Source organism: Pleurodeles waltl, chromosome 7, assembly GCF_031143425.1.
Source record: "Pleurodeles waltl isolate 20211129_DDA chromosome 7, aPleWal1.hap1.20221129, whole genome shotgun sequence".
Lineage (NCBI taxonomy): Eukaryota > Metazoa > Chordata > Amphibia > Caudata > Salamandridae > Pleurodeles > Pleurodeles waltl.
Window position 1 is genome coordinate 265590468 of NC_090446.1, and position 24493 is coordinate 265614960.

A 24493-nucleotide genomic window follows, 5' to 3' on the forward strand; every position below is an offset into this window, starting at 1 on the left:
GTCCGGTGTTTGGAGTTCTACCATTTACTTGCAGACAGAAATTTCCTTGTTGGGGTATGACCCGTATCGGAGGAGATTTTCCTTGCTCAATCTTATCATTGAGGCTGGAAATGTAATTAGTTATGTTCCAATTGGTATATGCTTTTCTTTCATCTATGGAAGCTTCACTTTTTTCCATGATTTTAGCCATAGCTACCATTCCCTTTATCAATAAACTATGACTGAAATCTGAACCAACACTATGTGAACTGACAGGTTGTTTAATTTTACTTTGATATGCATTATTGAAAATGACAAAATAAGCCCAAGCGGAACCTTCATAGGAGAATGGAAGAACTAAATATGGCATTCCTTTTTCTACCGTATGTGGTATGAGTCCACACACCCAACAGTCAGTTGTATTGATCACTAACTGATGTTGATGTAACAACTGGACGAAGGAATTGTTAAAGTATTCAGTTCTTCTGATGAGTTCATGCTGGGGAAGAGTGTGAAATAGGTGCGGAGAGATAGTAGAAGAAGATGTAGAGGTAGGAGAAGAGACAACTTTTTGCTGCAGAGTAATAATGATCCAGTTTACAGATGCCAAAAGAATACACGACAATATAATGACGCATAGAGCAATACTACAACGACTACATATTTCTTTACAATTATTCTTTACATTTTTACTTTCTCTTTTATCTAATGTAGCCTCCATCTTTCTAAGTGGATGCTCACGGCAATCTTCCTCAATCACTGTAGTCACGATTATCTACCGTCCTATGACACTGTGAGGTCCTGCAGGCCTATTGCCACTTACTCAGGTCGTAACTAAGACTCCTACCGTGACCCTGCAACCGGGATAGAGTACTACATAGGAGAGAAAGTTACAAGTTCTTTGGTCTTGGTCTCAAATTATAGCGTTCTTGTCCAGAGGCAGTCTGGTTTTGAAACAATGTTCCTGGATTTGTCGTGTTCAAGCGTCGATGCGATGGTATTGCTTCTTGAAGGATGTTGTCGTCCTCTTTCTCAGAAAGTGTTCCAATTAGACGCGCATCACTGAATGGTACAAATTGCGGAACTTTCTCACTTTCAGAGTCACTGATGCCTCTACGGACCCACTGATCGAAAGGCAAGGGCAAAGGCACTTTCTTGCAGTGCAAGGCATGCACCCAGTTTTTCTTTCCTTCGACTTTAACTGCTGTTCTTGTGGTCAAAAGAACCAGGCGTGGCTCTCTCCATCTGGGCTCCAAATTTCTCTGTCGCTGGAAATTTTTCGTGCAGACCCAGTCACCTGGTCGGATGGAATGACCTGGGTCTGTGGAAGCCTCTGGTAGAGCACTCTGAACCTGTTGATGAAGAACACGCAATTTAGTTGTAAGGTCATGCAAGTAGTCAATCAACATCGGGTATGGCAAGTCTGAGTATTTCTTAGGGCGAGGAACTCCCCATACATTAGCTGGGCGACCAAATATCACTTCGTAAGGGCTAAGCCCCAAACGAGAGTGTACTGCTGTTCTGGTGGACAGAAGAGCCAATGGTAAAGCATCAGGCCAATTAAGTCCTGTGCTAGCTTGCACCTTAGCAATTTTAAGCTTCAAGGTTCCATTGTAGCATTCTACTAAACCAGCCGACTGTGGGTGATTCGCCGCGTGGAACTTCTGTTTTATGCCAAGACCTGCACAAACTTTTTGCATGACTTGACCCACAAATTCGCTCCCATTGTCACTCCAGACAATGCGCGGCAAACCAAACCTAGGGAAGAATTCTTTCAAAAGTATTTTGGCAGTTGATAAAGCAGTATTGTCCTTCAGAGGGTAGGCTTCTACCCATCTAGAAAAAGCACATACTACCACCAGAACATATTTGAGATTGTTGCATCGTTCCATGTGAATATAATCGATCTGCAACACCTCAAATGGATATGTTGGAGGAGCAAAATGACCTGCTGGAGTTGGGGTTCCCTTTCCCGGATTGTACATCAAGCAAACAATACAATGTTTTACTACATTATTTGCACACTTTGGGATCCCCTCATTTTGCCACACTGGAGCCAGAAGTTTACATATTCCTTTTGCACTTAGGTGAGCTGGACCATGTGCCATAGTAACTACAGGTAGTACATAAGCATCTGGTAACAGCCAACGTTGATGTTCTGATAATTCAACCCAACATCCCATCTCATCTAACATTCCTGTACTTTCCTTCCACTTTCTCAACTCATTCTCCGTAGCCTCTCCTTGAATTGATTTCACACTCTCTACTGTATCTTCACACATTCCCTTTTCTCTTACGCAGTTTGCGGGACCTACAACATACATTCGACTTGTGTTGTCTCTGGCTGTCTTTTTCGCTACCTCATCTGCAAATGCATTTCCTCGACCAACATCGTCCACAATCTTTTTGTGTGCACTACACTTCACGATCGCTATCTGAGTAGGCATTGTAAGTGACTCAAGAAGTTCAGTCACTAATTGACCATGTTGTATCTTAGTACCATGGGAAGTAAAGAATCCTCTTTCCTTCCATAAACGCCCAAAGTTAAACGCTACACCAAAAGCGTATTGGCTATCAGTGTACACGTTTACTCTTTTTCCTTTGGATAACACACACGCTCTAGTTAAGGCTATCAATTCAGCTGCCTGAGCTGAATTATGTCTAATGCGTGCTGTCTCCACAATCGTATGCAAAGTGGTAATAGCGTAGGCTGAAACTGTATCTCCATTCGGGAGCTTGAAACAAGAACCATCTACCCATAGTGTTCCATCTGGATTCACTAATGGCGTGTCTTTTAGGTCAATTCTACCCTTAGTCTCTTCTTCAGTACGGAGAAAACAATCATGCTGTTCAGAGACATCTCTCTCTTCTGGAAGAGGCAACAAAGTAGCTGGATTCAGGGTATTACATCGTTTGATGTGTATGTGACTAGCCAAAAGCGTCAGCTCATATCCGGACAACCGAGCACTCGTAAGATGCTGCGTTTTTGTCCTATTTAGTAAAATATCCACTGCATGTGGCACCATAACAATGAGAGTATTATCTAGCACTACTCCAGCAGACTGTCGAATAGAAATTGCTGCTGCCGCTGTCGCCTTAAGACAACTAGGCAATGCTTTAGCTACTGGATCTAACGTAGCTGAGAAATATGCGCATGGTCGCTGTTGATCTCCAAAACGCTGCGTTAAGACTGACAATGCACAACCCTCTCTTTCGTGGACATAGAGCGTAAAGGGCTTACTGTAATCAGGAGTACCCAATACAGGAGCAGAACACAAAGCAATACGCAAATCAGTAAAACTCTTCTGACACTCGTCAGTCCACGGAAGAGGCTGAGGCGTATCTTTTAAAGTTAGCGCCAACAGCGGTTTAGCCAATAAAGAGAAACTCGGAATCCACTGTCTACAATAAGAAGTAATGCCCAAAAAGGCACGTACCTCTCTTTGTGTGGATGGGACTGACATTTGTGCAATTGCCTGAATTCGTTCGGGGGTCAATCGTCGTCCCTCCTTTGACAAGAGATGACCCAAATAAGTCACCTCGCGACAGACATATTGTAATTTAGAAGGGGAAACCTTGTGATTCAGATCAAACAAATGACGCAACAGTGCAACGGTCACGTTTTTGCAAATCTCCTCTGAATCAGCGGCAACTAATAAGTCATCCATGTACTGAATGAGAGCGGCACCGGACGGTAAGGAAAAAGCATCAAGATGACATTTTAGAGCTTGACTGTAAACAGAGGGACTTTCACAATAACCTTGAGGTGCGCGTTTAAACCGGAAGCTTCGGCCTCCGAGGGAAAAACCAAAAATATCTCTACTCTCTTCGGCGATGGGAATACTAAAGAAAGCATTCTTTAAATCGATAACTGAAAACCAAGTCGCTGTAGAAGGTATCATCGTCAACAGAGCAGTGATATCTGGGACTACAGGAAACTGCGGTACGACAATCTTGTTTACCTCCCGAAGATCAATTACAAAACGATAAACAGGAGGCTGAGAAGGATCAGTGCGTTTAAGAACCGGAAGAACAGGACTGTTACATGTATTTCCTCTCGTTTCCTCAACCACACCCTTCTGAATCAAATCATGGACAATTTCCAGAAGTGCTTTCTCACCTTCAGTAGAGATTCTGTATTGCGGAATACGTGGCATTTCAGCATTGGGCTTGAGAGTAACAACATAAGGTGGGATCTCAAGACAACCAACGTCATTCGGACCCGTAGCCCAAAGCGTTTCGGGAAGAGAAAGCAATTCAGGTGGGAATTGATCTTTTGATAAGTACATTGGACTAGTCATTTTCTGTCCTAGAGTGAGGTATACACCAGAAGGTGAACAATATATCGTAGCATGCATTCTTTTTAATAGATCTAAACCCAACAGATTTTCACCACAACCATTCGTCAGAAGAAGTGGAGCTTCTAAATCATAAGGGCCTATTGAAACAGGCAAAGGGCAAGAAACTGGATTGCGAACAGGGGCGCCAGAAAATCCTACAGATACATTCGTTAAGCCAGACAAAGGTGCGCCAGGGAGTTTAGAATGAATGATAGAGCTTCTCATGGCACCAGTATCTAAAAGAAATGGCTCTGAAACACCCATTGTAGTGACATTAACATAAGGTCCATTCTGATCCACTGGAATTGACGTAACCCCCTTACTTTGTCCATGGCTGTCCTATTCAAAATGAAGACTTTCATTCCCTCCTTCAATATACTGATCCTCACTGTAATACTGTGTAGACCTAACATTTTGCTGGTCAAAGTAATTTCCGGAATTTGGAGGAACAAAAGAACGCTGCCCTTGGGTTAACACACCTCGACCTCTACCTCTATTTGCTGACTGAGAACCACCACGACCTCGTGAAGCAGATGTTGTTCCATTACGCTGCAACAATGCCGGACAACTGTTCTTAAAATGACCTTCCTCCCTACAATAAGCACATTGATTGGGACCTAGCAAAGGTCTTGGAATGAATGGTTCAGGCTTTTGATACAACCTCTGAAACTGCGGAGGCTGTTGAAACTGAGGCTGAACATAACGAGGAGGATAAGCCTGTTGCAAGAGAACTTTAGTTTTTAATTCTTTCGTCTTTTTCTCTTGTTTTTCCCTTTCTTCTTTGTCTCTATTTTCATAATATTGTGCAGTAGCCAATATCTGGGCGGAAGAAGAAACTGCCCATGAACTCTCGGAGTCTTTTAGCTTGTGTGATAGTTCAGGAAGCAAGTTATATACGAACTTATCCACAAATAATCGCTGTCCCCCTTCTGTAGCCATATCTTGACCACTGTGATCAATGAATGTCTCCTCAAATCGGGTAAAGAAATCGGAAACACTTTCATCTTTCTTTTGTTTACATGCTGCTAGCTTATCCCAATTAACTCTCAAAGCAGGCATCATTGTTTTCATTAATGTAATAATCCTACCAGGGAGTTCTGAGATCAAAGCGTCGGGCTTTGCACCACCTACTTGACCTCTATCTGCGGCAATAATAGCGTTCCAATCGCCGCCTAATTCTTGAGCGTGATCCTCTCTACGAATTTTAGCCCATATTGTCTGTGGAACTACATTTCCCATCAACATGTCAATATCTGCTAGATTCATAGTACATGCATCAACTGTTTGCGACAACTCTTTATAGTAACCAGCAGGATTTTTGCGTGAATCTGGTAGTGACTGTTTAAGTGCTAAAACTTCAGACCTTTTCCATGGGACATGTATCCATATGCGCTGAAAATGCGCAGGAATAGCTGGATTAGCACCTGCTGCTGCAACTTCTTCCTTCCATATTGGAGAAACCTCTCTCATGGGATAGTTTTTCAGTACTGTCCTAACTGAAGGATCAGAATCAGGAAAAGTCTGTGAGAACAATAGGGATCTGAAAGAAATGAGTGTTCTGACAGCGTTTTCAACCTTAGGACCCACAATAAGTCCTTTGTCAAAGTCAGCCTGAACATCTAACAAATCCTGTGGGACCGAACCCAAATTCATATCCTCCCATTCTTTAGCGAGAGTATCGCACATAACTTTAAAAACATATCTCTGCGTAGGTGCATTCCATTGCAGAAAGGTGGACATAATATCAGACGTACTATATTGGGGACCCTTCTTGATCCATCTACAAGCAAGTGAGTCCAATTTTTCTCGCTCTTCGGAGTCTGGGAATTGACTACGAGACTGTCTTCGAGAAAAAGCTGGAGACACATTTAAAGCTTCAAAGAAAGGTGATAAGAGACCAGAGACAGTATCGGTAAATCGCTTACGCGTAGATGGAGAATTTGACATAAGGATAGGGGACAAGGTATTAGGTGAATTAACTAAAGGAGCATTAGGAATTGCCAAAGGAGCAGAAGGCAAAGGAGTTAAAGGCAAAGCTGGCATAGGCAATACTTGAGGAGGCAAATGTGGAAAAGCTGGAGCAGGCGGAAGCACAACTGGCGGCTGAACAGGCTGTAACATCGGGGGTGCATTAGCACCTTGTACATAGGGCGGAGGCAATTTCAATAAGTGGGACATTAAGGAATCTTCCTCAAAATCTTTTCTTTTATCAAGGGAAGAGATAGGCAACGTCGGATAGCATTTATCTATTGCCATTCGATGCTGTCTGTCTGAAATTTCCATTGCATTATCTATTTCATCATCTTTGAATTGCTGAGCAGCCTGTATAATCGTCATTCCCTGTGCTTTCCTATCTCGTTTCGCTTGTTTAATTTCTCTCTGTTTGGCTTCCTTACGCCAAAGGCGAAAAGAGTCAAACATTGCCGGCCGGGCTTTTCTTTTAAATAACGTTGCTTCTAAATTATCTAGCACATCAGTTTCGAAACTACCATTCTCTGGCCATTTTAAAACACCATCTTTCTTTGTATATCGGGTCCATGTCTTATTAAAGGCAATAGGACCAACACCATGTTTAGAATAGAGCTCATATGTGGGAGTTCCAACCGAAGGAATCGGACAGGAGTCCTCAAGCTGGGAGTCCCTATTACAACCAAAGCAACAAAGTTTTCCAAACTTAGTCAGACCAGACATCTCACGATTTTTACTGGCTGTTCACAAACATCAAGGGGGTAAAACTTTCAGTTTACACAGCACAAATGCACTTACCCCTCGGCTTTGGCCACTGCAATGGCCAAATCTAAGAACCTAAGGACAAAACAAAGACCAAAATTTGTGGGCGCGACCCACCAAATACTTAACTAAGGATGTCTTCTTACACCAACAGAGGCCCGTCTATCGTCTCGCTTTACCATACATCATCAAAGAAAGGGCCAAGGCAGGACGGCAGTCAGGGCAGCAGTCGTCAGTAGCCGTCAGGAAGGAGTAACCGCGCTGAAAAAGACCTTCGGACCACTTCGACATACAGGGGTCGCTTGACGTGGCTCGCGATTCCTCCAGAATTTTCCTGCGGGGTTCCTCACGACCTTCAGGCAGAACCGGTACCGCTGAAGCCGCCCCACGTTGGGCGCCAGTTGAAGAACCAGAACCTTATGGGCCTGGCGGCGCAGGGTACGCCTGAAATCTCCTTGGATTCACCTGCCTCAACTAACAGAGACACGGGACACTCTGTCAGGCGTAAAAGATCAGATTTTATTAGCTGCAGCTAGTACAGTTGTCCAAGAAGTACACAAGGTATGTTCTCAGGAGACTGCCACTTTACTTTGTGGCGCACAATCTTATATACCGTATAAAAACATTTATTAACTACATACACTCCCAGAACACATAGAAAGGAGCCAGTAAGAATAATGTAAAGATAGAACAGAGCCAATAGAAATGTCGGAAAACAAGACAGAACAAAGTATCAAGTGACTTAAGGTTGCCTCCCCTCCAGCTGTGTTTGTCACCCCTCCCTTGAACTAATTCATTAACCGATCCACAACGAAGTTGCATGTGGTGCGATAAGTTTGTGTGCGTTTGGAGGACAGTTGTGAAATGAGAGAATACTAGCAAAGGACAGCGAAGGCCAGACGATAAGATAAGATCGGCGGAGAATAGTGTGAGCCTACAGATAGTTGAAACAAGGATTAGAAAACCAGACAGGGATTAGTGTACTCGGTCAGACCTTAATACCAGCCTTGTAAAGATAGAGGCAGAAGACTGTTTTGAACACCATGTTGCAGAATAAGCAGAAAAGGCAGAATGGACTTCGTTCGCTGTGCTGCCTGAGTGAAGGCAACATAAAATGGCGGCGGGCCACAAAATGGCGGGTCGATACGATCGTATTAAAAATCGAATTTCCTCAGTCCTTGCCCTTTTCTAGACCTATGGACCATCAATCTCCTCCTCAAGAAGGAGAAGTTCAAGATGCTCATGTTGGCCCAGGTCTTGTCAACCCTAGAACTAGAAGGCTGTTTGGTAGCTCTCGACTTACAAGATGTAAATCTTCATATTTCCATCCTGCCGGCCCACAGGCATTACCTGCGGTTCAAGGTAGGGCACAAAAACTTTCAGTTCCCTGTGCTGCCATCTGACCTTACCAGTGTCCCTCAGGTGTTCCCCAAGGTGATGGTGGTGGTCGCAGCTCATCTGCGCAGGTTAGGGGTTTCAGTCTTTCTCTACCTCGACGACTGACTGTTGAAGGCGGGCTCACCCCAGGCTGTCGTCTCCCACCTTTAGACTATGGCGGATCTCCTGCATGCACTGGGATTCACTATAAATGTGCTGAAGTCACACCGGACTCCCTGTCAGACCCTCCTTCATTGGAACTGTTCTGGACACTGTGCAGTTTCGGGCTTATCCTCCCGAGCAGCAAGTCCAGAATATTCAGGCTATGATACAGCTGTTTGAGCTTCTATCCTGGGTTTTGGTGAGACTGACTCTGAGGATGCTGGGCCTTATGGCCTCCTACATCTTGGTGGTGAATCATGCCAGTTGGCATTTGTGGACCCTGCAGTGGGACCTGAAGTTCCAGTGGGTGCAGCATCAGAGAAATTTCTCCGACATGGTCCAGTTCTTGGAGGGAACCACGGAAGACCTGCAGTGGTGGATTTTGAACCATGATTGGACTTTCCAAGACTGCAATTGCACGGCAACGCTTTTCGACGCAAGTGGAGTTCAGACCTCCTGTGTACGCCTTTATTCCCCAACCACTCCTGCCCAGAGTTCTCAAGAAGATCAAGTCATCCTTGTGCCTCTTGACTGGGCACCGAGAGTCTGGGATCCGGAGCTTTTGAAAATGAGCATGGATCCTCCAGTCAGGCTACCCCTTCAGGAGGATCTACTGTTGCAGCATCAGGGGAGGGTTCTTCACCTGAACCTGTCAGCTCTGTGCCTTCATGCGAGGAGACTGAGTGGCGACAGTTGACAGCCTTTGACCTTCCTCCCAAAGTCTGTAATGATATTTTAGCAGCCAAGCGCTCCTTCACCAAAACAGTCTACACCTGCCATTGGCAAAGATTTGTAAAATATTTTTCAGAAAAGTCTATAGGTCCTGTTTCTGCTTCTCTCTCTCTGATGTTCCTCTTTTTATTCCATCTCTTGTCCAGCTGGGCTTTGCTCTGAACACTCTTAAAGGCTATATATTTTTCACCAAAACAGTCTACACCTGCCATTGGCAAAGATTTGTAAAATATTGTTCAGAAAAGTCTATGGGGGTCATTACGACCTCGGCGGTCTTTTCAAAAGACCGCCGAGGCCGCGGGAGGCAGAATACCGCCATTGCCGGCGGTATTTCTGTCTCCCTATTATGACATTTCCGCTTGGCCAGCGGACGGTAACAGTGTTACCGTCCGCTGGCCCAGCGGAAATGTCACATCAACATTGCAGCCGGCTCGTAATAGAGCCGGCGGCAATGCTGATGTGCAGTGGGTGCAGTAGCACCCGTCGCGCATTTCACTGCCCGAAATTCGGGCAGTGAAATGTGCGACGGGGCTATGCCTGGGGGCCCCTGCACTGCTCATGCCAAGTGCATGGGCAGTGCAGGAGGCCCCAGGGGCACCCCCAGTCCCCTTACCCCCGGCCTTTCCATGGCAGTGTGTACCGCCATGGACAGGCCGGCGGTCGGGGACTCATAATCCCCAGGGCATCGGTGTTTGCACCGCTGCCCTGGGGATAATGACCGCCAGGCGGAATCCTGGCGGTAAAGTGGAGGGGCCGGCGGTGTGGCCGTGGGTTTTCCGCCACGGTCATAATAGCTGGCGGGACACCGCCAGCCTGTTGGCGGTGTTACCGCCAACATACCGCCGGCCGCCAGGGTCGTAATGACCCCTTATAGGTCCTATTTCTGCTTCTCTCTCTCTGATGTTCCTCTTTTTATTCTATCTCTTGTCCAGCTGGGCTTTGCTCTGAACACTCTTAAAGGCTATCTGTCTGCTCTATCTGCTTTTCTGCAGCTACTTGACCAACCCTCTTTATTTAAGTCCCCTACTGTAAATAGGTTTGTAAAACTACTTGTACATATGTTTCCCTCTAAGCCCTTTATCATGACTCAGTGTGATCTTAATCTAGCTCTCACTTACCTTATGTGTGCTCGCTTTGAGCCAATGCACAATTGTCCACTCAGGCTGCTCACTATCACAACAGCCTTTCATGTGGCCATAACATCAGCAGGGAGAGTGAGTGAGATACAGGCCTTGTCATCCAGGCCTCCATATCTCTCAGTATTCCCAGACAAGGTAGTGCTTCGCACCAGTGCCTCTTTCCTTCTGAAGGTGGTGACCCCATTTCATTTGGGATAAACTGTCACCCTGCACACCATCTTTTCTCCCCTGCATCCCTCTGAGGAAGAAGAGCGTCTCCACAGACTTTATCCTAAAAGAGCTTTGTTGTTTTAGCTTGACCACACAAAAGAGTTCTGAGTGGATAACCAACTCTTTGTGCCCTATGTGGGTCTGTGGCAGTGAGGTGTGAGTAATGGTGTTGGCACTTGAAAGAATGAAAAGAAGACTACACCTCATAGTGTAGGTATACAGGCAGTAAAGATATTTAGAAACTGCTCAAGTTTTCCAGTGGCAGTGCAGCTGTCACTTTCTTGATTTGTCTCTCCAGACTTGCACTCTCAAGCACATGTAAAAACTTCAATCCTCGAGCATGCTTATGTGGCCCGGCATACATCAACAATTACATCTTCTTTCACAAACACTTCTCCTCGCCTGGACTGCTACTTGCACACGTCCCACGCATGCGAAAACCAGATGTGCGATCAAGGCTCACCCTGCATTGCTACTAAAGCATGGAATGACCTGTCACTACAAATAAGAACATTGTCCTCACCTCTTGAATCCCAAAAGAAGCTGAAGACTTGGCCCTTGGAGTAGTCCACTAGGCCCTGGGTTTGGCTAGGCTGTTCAGCACCAGGATACCCTCCTGGGTCATAATGCAGATCGGCATAACATAACAGTGAGTTAATCCAAAGTGAAATAATTATTTTGTGCCCTGAAAGTTAATAACAACTGTTAAAGAAGTGCTGCTCTTGCTACCTCAGTCATGCCCCTTCAAATCACTGGATCTGGATTGGACTGCTAACGAACACAGCTATACTCATTTATTGACCTTGAAAGAACCACTCTGTCTGCCCCATTTGAACCAGTAACCTATTTCTTGTACACAGATTTGGGCAGTAGATTCTTTACTAGCTCAACCTAATCAACTACTTATGCACGCTACAGGTGTGGAGCTTGTAGTTCTGCTACAGAAAGAAAGTAGCCTCATACAGTAGTCTCATAAGTTAATAAAGATCAGCATTTGGAAAGCAACACCCATGCATGTGTATAAAAATCTAGCAAAGGTTGGAATACCACCTTATGATTATTCTTCGTAAGGAAGAATAGAATATTGACAGTAAGTATTTAATTTGCTTAAAGAAAATAAGTACAGGGCCCAAAGTTTTTTCTTAGGAGCCCACCACCAGAGCATATGAATGCCAGGATTGATGAATACCAAGGCTGCCTATTTTTGATCCCACCTCATGTCTTTCTCGCACCGCCCTGCACTTCTGGTCTCTTCATTTCACTCTTGTAGTTTGTTTTTCAGAACTTGCCAGTAACCTATGCCTCATAATTCCTTACACATTGAAGCCATGTAGTTTCACTTTCATCAAATGTTTGTAAATCTCAGTATCTGACCTTTAGAGCCCCAAGGGTGTTATCCTTGCCCCCGGTACTTTTCAATACTTAATTTCATCCCCTGAGCACACTGATGAGAGCTTTTGGATTTATCTTCTATATATGAGGAAATGATACCCTTAATTGTTAGATTGGACAGAGGCAATAATTGACAAAGTAGCCCTTCCATCTGCACATGGAGATTGTGCTAATTTGGATGCAAAACAACTGACACAAAAAAATGGTGGTAAAATAAAATTGTTGCCTTTAACAATAGAATGATTTGATCTTCAATACTAGGTTTGATCCTTATGGATTAACAATAGTAAAACATCTTTCACTCATTTCATTCTTTCAGTTAATTCAAATCTGTCACGTTTGCAAGGGAACCTGCGTCATGACATATACACGCCTGTGTTTGTTGACACATGCAAGCACATATGTCATTGTTCTAGACAATAGAAAAAAGCATTTATAAAGCCAATACGAATGTATTTTAAAAGCCAAAATGTGAACCTGATTTCCTTTGCCAATGCTTTACTATTTTCTACTTTTATCTGCCTTTGTCTTTGCTGTGAAAGTGTAATATGCATAGCACAACATGAATATTCTCCATTTTCTAATTTTTTTCTGTTTTCTTGCAAAAAATTTAGAAAATGCTCATGTTCTATGACATTACCATTCATGGTGTAGCGCCAAAATATTAAAAAATCGTGTCAGTAGAAACTATGCAAGGGGTAGTATGCCATGGCTGAACATATTCACTCTACCTAAATTACAATTTTTTAGCACATTAGTATGTGTATTCACTTTCTAAAATAGAATCTGCATTTGTTTCCCACCAGTGATGCTGAATAGCTCCTTGCTCACCAATTTTAGGTTTCGCCGGCACAGCCCTTACAAAACCTCTTGTAAACAAAAATAAATCTTAAAACTTGTTTAATGCCCGCCAACTACTTATCACTCCTACTTAGTTGGTTGACTTCAATGTCACTCTTGCTTCTAATTGGTCAGAGCTTCTTACTAGCCTCGTCCTCCTTTTGGGGTTTTGCTGTGTGTTCCTGTCTTGGAGCAGGGACAAAGCACAGTGTCTTTCTACTGACTGAGGCTCCTGTTCTGTTTCTGGCACCTACTGTCCCGTCAGTTTCCAACACTCTTGCTCTCTTCCCACTGTCCCTTCTGTTCCCCCGTACTCTTCCTGCTGCCCCTTCTGTTTCCCCTTCCCCCCTCCTCACGCTGTTCTTTCCATTTCCCCTGCCTTCGTCCCACCTTCCTTTCTGTTTTCCCCACTCTCTTGCCTTACCACCACTTCTCCTTCTATTTTCCCCACCTCCACCCTCCTCCTTTTGTCCCTTCTATTTTCACCACATCCCGACCTCACCCTGCTGTTGCTTTTGCACTAGTTAAATATATTGCACAGCAGAGCAAGCTGCTGTGCGACATGGCTTAAAATCAAAAAGCACCATGAGGCGGTCAACCAAAGCCGCGTCATAGCGTTTTGTTTTGTTGACTTTAAACTATGTTGCAGCATGCAATAAAGCATTAACAAAACCAATAGCTCTCTTATGGGCAAAACGTATTGGCTTTGTCAATGCTTGTTCTCTGCAGACGTCCATTAAGACTGTCGTATTTTACTGTTGTGTGAAGATTCATAGCACAATTTTGTGACAGAATACATTATTTGCAAGCAGACCCTTTGCAGAGAAGACATTTTCATGTCTACTGATGTTGGTGGCAACTGCGGTCTGTACTTATGCGCTTGTGCCTTTAATGCCTGACCACCCCAACTTTTATCCAAAAATCATAGTTCATACAAAGGCAAAGACTGCAATGATTGTATACTGTGGTGGTTACAAGCTCTATGGGTGACAGAGAACAGACCTTATTTCCAACACTTTTTCTTTACCTTACTGGCTTTCAGATTCTAAACAGATAGAACCCCAGTGCCTTTTCATAGTCCTTCGAGGAGATCTGTACTTGAGGCCACCTTTCTCCTTTCCTAACTCCTAGTAGAGTCTTCCTAGCCGTTGTAGACCGAAGGAAGTACCTTCTGTGTGGCAGCTTCTGAACTATGCAATCACCTATGAACATGAGGGACATCACCGTGCATCTAAAATTCTGGAAAGGCATAGTAGTTAAGCTGGTCTCGCTGTACCCGAAGAAAAGTTGTACATTTAGTATAATGAACGTACTCCTCCATTTTATGGGTGTAAATGTACGACTTTTGGGACTTCCCAAATATTCATAGTAGGAGAGCAGTGCCAAGCACAGGTCCCTGAGATGCTGCAGGGAATGTCATCGGCATCTGCTATTTTCTTATTGCAGAGATATTATGTGTTAGTGGACGTTATTTGTCTCCACAGAAAAACATTTTTACGAATGGAGAAACCATTTGGTTTGTACCACTACAAAGTTTGGGGGTGTTCCATTCTCCTTCCCGTTTTGGAAGGGGAGTTATTTAATCTCTTTGTTGGAGAAAATCTTTGACTATTTCCTGGATATGAAAGAGATTTGGAGGGATTTGTGAATATTTACAGATGTATATGTTTGTGGGTTTTCACAAACCCTCAAGGCAAAGAACACCTTTATATGACCATCTACACTCCCTGCATAGGGTTTACCGCTGTGTAATTGTACCCAGTCAAAGCCTTTTACATCTACCGGGTATCGTTTTGTGGAGGGTTTTAAAGGGTAAATGTAGGTTTAAGGCATGAATGCTCTTCGAAAATTAGACCTTGTATGTCTCCCATTTATGTTCCCCATGAGAGGAAGGTTTTATGTGAATGTGTGCTTTTCAAAAAGGAAAACATAAGGATACACTCCATTATTGGAAATGGTTTATTACTACGTTTAATAGATAACCGAGTGTTGAAAATCAAATTAGTTTTACTCTCACAAAGATTAAATATAAATAACGAATGGAATGGATTATTGACCAGGCATGGAATCTTCTAAATATAGATGGAAGAATATTAAGAAATACCAAAAACGTTGATTTAGAAATGACCTCGCTGCATACCTTGGATTGCAAATGCAGTGTTGCAGTACAGACACCTGCACAATTGGCTTATGCAGAAAATCTTGCATGAATTCAGTAGTGCCCTTTAGAGCCCCCATCATAACCTGAAACCCTACAATGTGGTAAGAAACATTTTTAATCAGCATTAAGCTTTTCTCACTTGTATAATTATGTAATGAATGTAAACCCCCTTTGATGCAGAACAGTGAAAGTTAATTGGCTATTCTTTTTTCATGCAGTTTGCGCGTGAACCTGGATATGGGTAAAATAGTGTACAGTTGGATGATCCGCAAGGATTCCAAGATTCCTGGCACCGTTGTTCGAGCAAGCACAATTCCTGAACAGCTTGGCCGGATTTCGTATTTACTGACGGACAAAACAGGTGCGCCATATTTTAGGAATCAACTTAATTTATAGAGATCTCCGTGGAAAATAGCAAGTTTTTGTCTGGATCAAATAATGATTGTCAATAGGTTTCATATTTAGAACTAATTTTACAGGAACATAGGAGTTGCATTGTTTTGAACTTTTTTTTTTTTTTTAAACTACGGTTAAGAAGCGTGGATGCTTGTGCCATCTTTGGATTAATTTAATGGATTGTTTGTGATTAAGTCAGAAGGGGTTTGTGGACTGCTTGTACTAAAAGATCACATAAATACCTGCAGTTACATGTAGTGCACCAGCAAAGGTGAAGCCCAGAATATTGTGTGTTTTTTTTTTTTTTTTTTAATATACAATAATTTTAAGCAAACTAATACTAAAATGCCATCAGTAGGTAACTATGCTGGAATGATAATCACTTTACTGGTCCTTAATACTGGTTCATATCTCCTAGACTGTGGGCCTTATTTAGATTTTTGGGGACATCCACCAAAAGTGGTGCATGAGACAGCCGTCACTTTTTGTCGGCTGTTTGCATCCTGAAACTCTAAATAAAGCACTTGAGTTGATAAATTGCATTCATAGCAGGGCTCCTGGATTCAATTGTTTAGGTCCGAAAATGTGCCTACTTTCTCGTCCTATGCCTGGTGATGCAAGGGAAGACATGAAACTCATTATTTTTGAGCTGGGTTGTAATATGCTAACCATGGTAAATCATTATAGGTAGGGGCTAGGAATTTCCTTTCTTCGGTTTGTCATGAAAAGGGTCTGGCACAGGATTGCAAGAACTGGGTATGTGTGTGCGGGCAGACCTGCCACCTCTCCGCGCCCTGTGAATCACGTTATTGGCCTTCTTTGCTCTGTCTAACGGTAAAGAGCCATTATCACAGACTGTGCACAAGTGATCTGGAAACCTATGCACAGATCAGGTTTCCAGCCTGTGTTTGGGGGCTCTGTTAGCGGACACATCAGGGTTTAACAATCTTCTCAGAAAGTCAATAAAAACCTTTGTTTGTTTTTGGAGGAGAGTCCGCTCAGGCAGTACTGTGTTCTAAGCCTGAACCTTCTTTGTTGGCCAGGTAATATTGTGCTCAAAGCCCTATCCACCACTAGATCCATGCCCTTTAAGGCCCATCCCCATCTCACACAAAATATTTCAAATTTAGTGGATTTGTGGGTAGATAAACAGAATTTCGAAAAATAGCAACCCCAACAAGCTGGTATTCAGAGTCGCTTCGTGTTGGAGGTCTTTCAAGTTTTAGTAGTCCGTTTTATCACTTTGCAGCGTGTACCTAATAAGTGGTGCATCCGATTAGAGGACACCATCCCAATGGTCAGCATTTTATCTCATTTGTGGCACACATTCTTTTGTATATGGAGATTATTCTGGAAATAAAGTTTGACTGTTCATCGCAATCTTTTTCCATCTTTTTGGATTAAAACTGCTCTTAAGCATTTTCAGGGACGTCGGCCTCGACTATGTGCTGAAGGCAAATAGTGGGCTGTTGTAAAAGTTGTGCCTTCATAAATTGTCATGAGATCCTGAAAAGAGAAATAAGCTTAGAGGGTTCATCTAAGTGCCACCACCATTTAATAGTTGGATTTTGAGAACTGAAAAGAAAGAATAGTTCTGCATACATTTCCAATAATAGTTAAAGAAAATGAAAGCACTGTATCTTGATTTTTTCAGATCCTGCACTGGCCTGTCCAAGAGGGCATCTTTCATTTGTCTATATACTATAATAATAATGCTGCAGAAAAGAAGCATCCCAGATAGTTGATTGAATTTGTTTAAGCATACATTCCTTGTTTTTTTTTGCTATATAGGGTGATGTTCGCTTTACCTACTAAGTGTTTACTAATACGTTAGGTGAGTCAGGTGGCATTTGAATGTGTGTTGATTGTTGGTAGTTTGCATCAACTTGCTATTTTGCGCCATCTTGTTAGATTGAGGTATTTTATTCCACTCCTTTTTACTTGGCGAGTACTGTTCTAGCCAGCAAGATGGGTCAGTAATTTAAGTGCTCGCTCCTGACTTCTGATATGCCTTGTAAATTACAAGTATAAGTCCTAGCAAGGTCAGGTGAGCCTTCCAAACGTCTGAAGTTGGTAAATTGTGTTTCATTACATTGGATAATAACATGTATTTTTTACAGTGCTTTCATACGAATAATGTTGCCTGAAGAGCTATAAGTTATAGAGATATTTGTAGTACACAGACTTAATTATACCTCTGGACAGGGTTCTTTCTGTTTTTTGGTAGCTCAAAATAAATCTTTCTAATAGCATGTAACCAAATTGTCATGTAACCTTTTTTTCAGGTACACTCACACAGAATGAGATGGTTTTCAAACGCCTTCACCTTGGAACGGTAGCTTATGGACTGGACTCAATGGATGAAGTGCAGAGTCATATATTTAGTGTATATACTCAGGTACGATGTTCTACTCCAACAGCATATTGTATGCATTTCTATCATCATTTTAGTATAATTTGATTAGGTGGTGATGTCATATGTGATATAATCTTTGGTGTCAATGATGTAATTTTCGTGTGAAGTGGGAAGTAATGAGTACGAACATGAAGGGGGGGTCAAGGTTACATTACTTATCTGGTGGGGCCTCTGGGGTTCTATAGTATGACCACCACTATCGTCCACAGTAATTTGTTCCTGAAATGATTATGTTTTTCGACTACTCACTAGCTAACCTTTTAATATTAAGAATCCAGTAAATGTACGTTGTTTTTCCAGTGAATACCATGGCTTCCAGAATAACATGCTATGATAGATTAATTATGGAATAAAACAAGCCTTATGAAACCTGTCTTGGAGCATTTTTCTCAGCAAAACTATTTCCAAATCAATGGCATTTGCAAGATGGTGACTCCATCTGTTGAATACCCTTAATGTAGAAACATTCCCTGTAGTCTAGTTTTTCCAGGATCATGTAAACCACCTATTTGCATTTTATCAGAGCAACACTTGTACGTCTTACTTCATCTTCCCTGCATATCCTACCTATCTATCCCCTGTGTGTGCTGACTGAGGAAGACTCTATTCTGTCTTTCTATTCAGCAGTTACTCCCCCATCTTTCTTTGACATTTGCCTTACCCTATGCCTTTAGCGCTGCTTACAACTTACTGCGGTTCCCCCTCGGTCTACTGTATCACGATACCATACCTATACCTTGATGTACATAAGTTGCCTACATCCTAGAGCTCCTGACCCCAACTATACCATATACAGTTGTTACACTCTACTCAGACTCTAGTACATCTACCTTGCCTGTACCTAGAACATACCTCTCAACACCTTAGCACCCCGCCCATACCTCTTCTTTTATATGTATAACCTGCCCTACTATAAACTAACTTAACTACTTCTACCTATACAGTAGCATCTCATCTCCTATGCGTTTGCCCTTTCTTACCTAGTAGTGCATTCGACCATGGCTCCCCACATCGTAGTACTGCTACACATTTTCAATAGAGACTTAACAGCTGAAGGTTCCTTGCCTTTTGAATATTACCCATGTGTCAAAATGTATGCAGAAACTTTTCAGCAGTACCTCAGTGCTGTCAGGTGGCACCGTGCAGCTCCACACTGATGTCATTCCACCCTGGAAATGACATGCGGAACACATATAGGTGCCACCTACCAATACCCTTACAAGTTTTTCCCCCTCCACTCTTCATTACTTCTATAGCTACATTATAGGTTGAGCCTGCAAAAGCATGCACTAGCACATACATCTCATGTGCGGAATTCTGTTGTTAAGTAAGAAGGGCTTGTAGCCTGCCCATTATTCACCATTTGTTGGCTTTCGTGGTATTATTCTTTAAAGCCTTGTAATTAGTCACTGCAGGCCTGGCATCACGTCCGTTTCTGTCTGTGGAGCAGTGCCACACACTGATTAATTCAACTTATTCAGTGCTTGTCTACTGCTCCATATGTGATTGAGGTACTATTTTGTCCTTTTTAATGTTTAAGGCCCAGCAAACAGAAGGCACATGACTGGCAAAAATGTGCTCAGCAGAAGAAACAAAATGTCAGAGTTTTATTTCCTATAGTTAACTCTTTAGTTTTATTTTGCCAAGTCTTTTCTCACTTTGCACTCATGTTTTATTTTGTTTCTTAAAATTTGTTGGCTTGTGTAGAACTCTTCTTTAAAGCCTCATAATTCTTCACTGCAGGCCAAGCATCATTTCTGTTTCCACTCCAATCCACCCCAATCCAATCCATCTCACTTAATTTCAACCCACCCCTCCAATCCACCCCATCCAGTCCACCCACTTCAATCCACCCAAGTTCAATCCAACCCACTCCTCCCAATCCACCCCACTTTATCCCAATCCAATACACCCACCCTGCTCTACTTTAATCCAGTCCACAGACTACCGCAATCCACTCCAACGTATTCCACTCTACACCACTCCACTCTATGCCACCGCACTCTGACACTACCACTGAATTCTACTCTCCTGAACTGTGCAACACTCAACTCCCCTTACTCCACTCTACGGCACTTTACTTCAACAATTCCACTCTACAACAGTATGCCACTCTATGACACTCCACAACACTACCTTTTAACCATGCTGAACAGCAGCCACACTAGCGTACAACATGACAAAAGCACATTTCCAAGCCAATAACTCTTGTATAGGCGAGACCTATCTGTTTCCCCAATATTTGTTCTCCTTTCCTTTCTTCTGCTGTTTTCTTTTCCTTTTTGCCGGTGTTGTTGCATTTTATCGATTTGTTGGAAGAGAAAGGTTTTCTGCATTTTGCTTATGTAGGAGAGGGGCCGGCTTGATCCATTTACGGCAGTGTCTTTCCAGGGTCATGGCCATTCACCGCACAAGTCAATGGTAAATCACAGGTAATTACATATAGTGCATATTACATGTTTTGGTGGTTTGATTGCTCAGAATACAGTGATACAAAAAATCCTGTATTTTACATGTTCTTGTGAAATATGGAAAACATTTCAAGGGTCTTTGTAAAATATGAGTTTCACCATTATACTGATAGTCACAAATCAACTTCAACAGTTGCTCTCTTCTACGGGCGACTTTAAAAAAAAATAAAAAAATGGGCAGCATGAATTTTTCTGAAATTCTTCATTCTTAACTACATAGTTAGGTATTTGTTTCAACAGTTTTCTACAAACAGACATTCAGTATAGTCTAATATCAAACTTGGAGTTTTTAGTAAACATGTTCCTGTTTGGAAAAAAAATTGTTTGAATCTAAGTGCACAAGAGGAGCATGTAATATAAGCATTAGCTACTGAGCAAGGTTTAATATGTTGTTTTCTTGACATTTTGGATTTCTTGCGATATTTACCAATCTATCGACTTTTTGACCTTGCAGTTCACAGTGTCACCAGAACATTAGTCACTTTACCAATATGTCCACTTTCAATTGATTGTTATGCTTATGTAGAGGACACATGATAGGTAAATATCTAATATTGTCCAAACATTCCTTCAAGGGACTCTCCTAATAACCTAAACCTCAAGGCCCAGGGCCAAATGTCGCCTGACAACCCACGTGGACCACATAATATACCTGTTATGTATTTTTTATATTGCCTGTTTATTTTTGCGGTAAGGAGCATTAAAATGTTTTTCAAAAAGGGAAAATTGAAGATAATAAAATACTGGACTATACTATTTCTACAGTGCTTAATAGTGCAGATAAAGTAGAATTTGTTCAAAAACCGTTGCATCTGTAGAATGCAGTGGTCTTGAAGCTGCTCTTTTTAAGATGTAGCTGGCAATGGGCAATGATTGGAATGCTTTGTTTTTTGTTTTCCTTTAGTGAACGGCTGCTACATTTACTGCATAATTATGGATTTGCCATATAATTTGGCACATCATATTCAATTTTCAACAAAATTTCGTTCTTGGTTCAAATGGATCAAAACAGTGCTGCCCAATAATTTTTTACATTATACAGCATAATTTGGCATTTCTCTGTACATAATTTAGATACAGTTGCTGCATAATGTGTTCCTCCACTGCAGCATAATCACAGAGTACCGGACAGTAGTAAAGCTCTTCACACTAGGTAGGGGATGGCATTATGATGATGAAAGCCATATTTCATACCGACTCGGGAAATTTATTTTTATATTTCATTGGCCTCAATGGAGTAAGGTTTTTATACCTCTGCATTTTGTGCACTAAAAGCTTCCAAACATGCAACTTACAGTACATATGCAGACGCGCTGAGTGAAATTTGCTATTTATTGCTATTTTCGACAATTCTGGACTGACCCAGAATCTCAGGAGAGGTGACTCCTCGAATAGATCATGATATCTCTTCTTCATATAGTAACGATAAACTGCAAGTTACACTCTGCATATCCGCATACATGGTTTATGCCATGTCTTTTTTAAGTATTCCTTAGAAAGTAATATTTATCCCAAATCAAAGTTCAAGGCATTGCATTTGTACTGCACGGTGAAATCACGTTGAAGAGGCCTATTGACTATTAGGAGAGTAATTTCTCTGTGTTAAACTATTGAAACATGCAGGGAGGCGCAGTTATCAGTATTTTTCCCATGTCAGTTTCACTGTGCTGTAATAATCCCATGGTATTTGACCTTTGCATTGTAGTCATTTATAAACCATTAATGGTACAGTTGCTGTGATTATCATAGGTTATTCTACCATTTTTTCGCGGTCATTGCATTGCAACGGAGATGTGAAATTAGAGAAGTCATGCCAGATGCTATAATTTTGCAGCGAGCAGCAGCGTTATTATGCAGTTCACCGTGTCAATTTGTTAGTAAACCAAGATTAATGATATTCTTCCCTCTAGTGGTCAAACACTAATTTCCTGATGCATGTATTTTATCTCTTTTGAACCGGGATTGATAGAACACTGTGCTTTGCCCACAAATATATACACACCCACACACACACATTCGCATCCATCCCCATAAATATATATAACCCACATATAATTAAATTAATTGTATATAACGTTATATATAGTATAATATACTTCGATAAATAGGTATAATAGTTTTATATATAAATATATCTATATATTATTATTTATATATATTAACATATATTTTGATGTAAATATGTAGTGTGTGTGTATATACATATACATATATATATATATATATATATATATACATACATATATATACATATATATATATATATATATATATATATATATATATATATATATATATATATATACACAGCCAAAGAAGGACAACTACTGCACCCTGTTTCACTGAATAGCTAATGTTTTGTTCCAAGCCAGCAACAAACAACCAACGCGTTTCAACTCCAAAAGAGTCTTGTTCATGGTTGACGAGTCCCTCTTTCATTACCATTATAAGCTATTTTCACAGATAGCCCATAATGAGTCATTCTGGGATATGTGGTTCAAAAGAAGAAAAGGGAGAATGTATAGATATTTTTCATAATATACACATTGAAAACAAGTAACCAACAACTAAACCAGGCAAAAATTGAAGTAAAGAGAACTCAAATATGGTGACACATCAGAGTAATTTGTAAATCTGTGCCTCCTATAAGACTCAGAGACCATTTTTTAACAAAGCCAAACATAAGAGGCAAGAATCCGAAATGGCTAGAATCCTAAATTTATCATAGTTGGTAGTGTATTCCAACCTACAGAGAGAGGGCACCAAGATATAACTAGATCATATTCAAGTACTCATATCCTATGTGACGACATAAATTTATCAATGTATATTGTTCTTCCTCATTATGGGCTATCTGTGAAAATAGCATATAATGGTAATGAAAGAGGGACTCGTCAACCGCAAACAAGACACTTTTGGAGTTGAAATGCGTTGGTTGTTTTCTGCTGGTTTGGATTAAAATATTAGCTATTCTGTGAAATGGAGTGCAGTGGTTTCCTTTCTTTTGGATTTACATAACGAGGAGGAATGGTCTACCTCCTACAACTGGCAATGGCAGTCTGAGTGCACTGTGTCAGAATTGTGACCTGTTGTTTGTGTATATATATATATATATATATATATATATATATATATATATATATATATATACATACATATATAGTCGCCACTGTGTAGTTCGTTATGTTAAAGTATCCATATGATGAACATTCCTTGTTTTAATAACAATTTTGGCTCTGTGTGACGAATCTTTACACAAATTTCTGAAAGCAAAATGTACATCCACCTCCACTCCTTCCCAGAAAGTTTTGCAGTGTTCTATCAAATTGGATCAATTAAAAAGAGGGGGGTGCCCCCCAAACGTTGATTTCCCATGCTAATTCCCATGAGGAACATCTGTCGCAGCTACAGAAAAACTGTCTCAAAAGAATTACAGTAGATTTGGCAAAAATATTGAACTTTACTTGGAAAAGTGTGCTGTGTGATTTGGTGTAAATCCATTTAGCTGTTTTTGAGAAATTAGCATTTAAAGAGGGTCTCAGTTTGTTCAAGGAGGAGTTAACAATGTTGGTATATCTAGACTGTTGGTATCCAAATATGCTCTGGCTGGCCACTTTATAGTGGACTAGTCATAGCTGATTGGCTGGCCTCAACCTGAACAAAATGTTGTGTCAGTCATGACAGGAGTCAGGAACATAGGGCCCTTTGAAATGTGTTTAGTGAATACTTGTTTTTGATGTTCAAAAAATGGAGCAGATATAAAAAGTTTCAGAATAATACATGGTATGTACATCCCTGAGAGGGTCAGAAAACTGATTGTTTAAATGATAGCATGTGCCAGCACCAGTTTCAAACCAGTTGAAAATATGTGCCATCACTATATGAGTGGTTAAGTGGGAATAATTATCCATCTGGTCGTAGATCTCCCTTCTGCTGAGTGTAATAGTGTCCCCACAATGCATGGCAGCAATGGCTGTAGCCTCGATGTGGCAAAAAAAATAGAAGAACTATGAAGACTTCACCTATCAGCACCACCAGTGGAATAGATCTCTGAGCACTGTTAGCATGGTGGCATCTAGATCCCCCTTCTAACACCTTTGTCCGCTTCCACAAATCATTTGCCAAAACACACAAATCTAATGCCACCA

At 41.6% G+C, this 24493-nt stretch overlaps 1 protein-coding gene across 2 annotated transcripts in view; it reads left to right on the forward strand.

Annotated features, from left to right (window-relative positions):
- Positions 1–24493, forward strand: part of ATP9A (ATPase phospholipid transporting 9A (putative)) — a 534117-nt gene that overhangs the window by 198093 nt on the left and 311531 nt on the right. For both annotated transcript variants that reach the window (XM_069243632.1, XM_069243631.1), the window contains exons 12-13: positions 15281–15423; positions 17744–17856. In XM_069243632.1, the coding sequence (XP_069099733.1) occupies positions 15281–15423; positions 17744–17856 (256 nt within the window). The remainder of the gene's footprint in view (positions 1–15280; positions 15424–17743; positions 17857–24493) is intronic.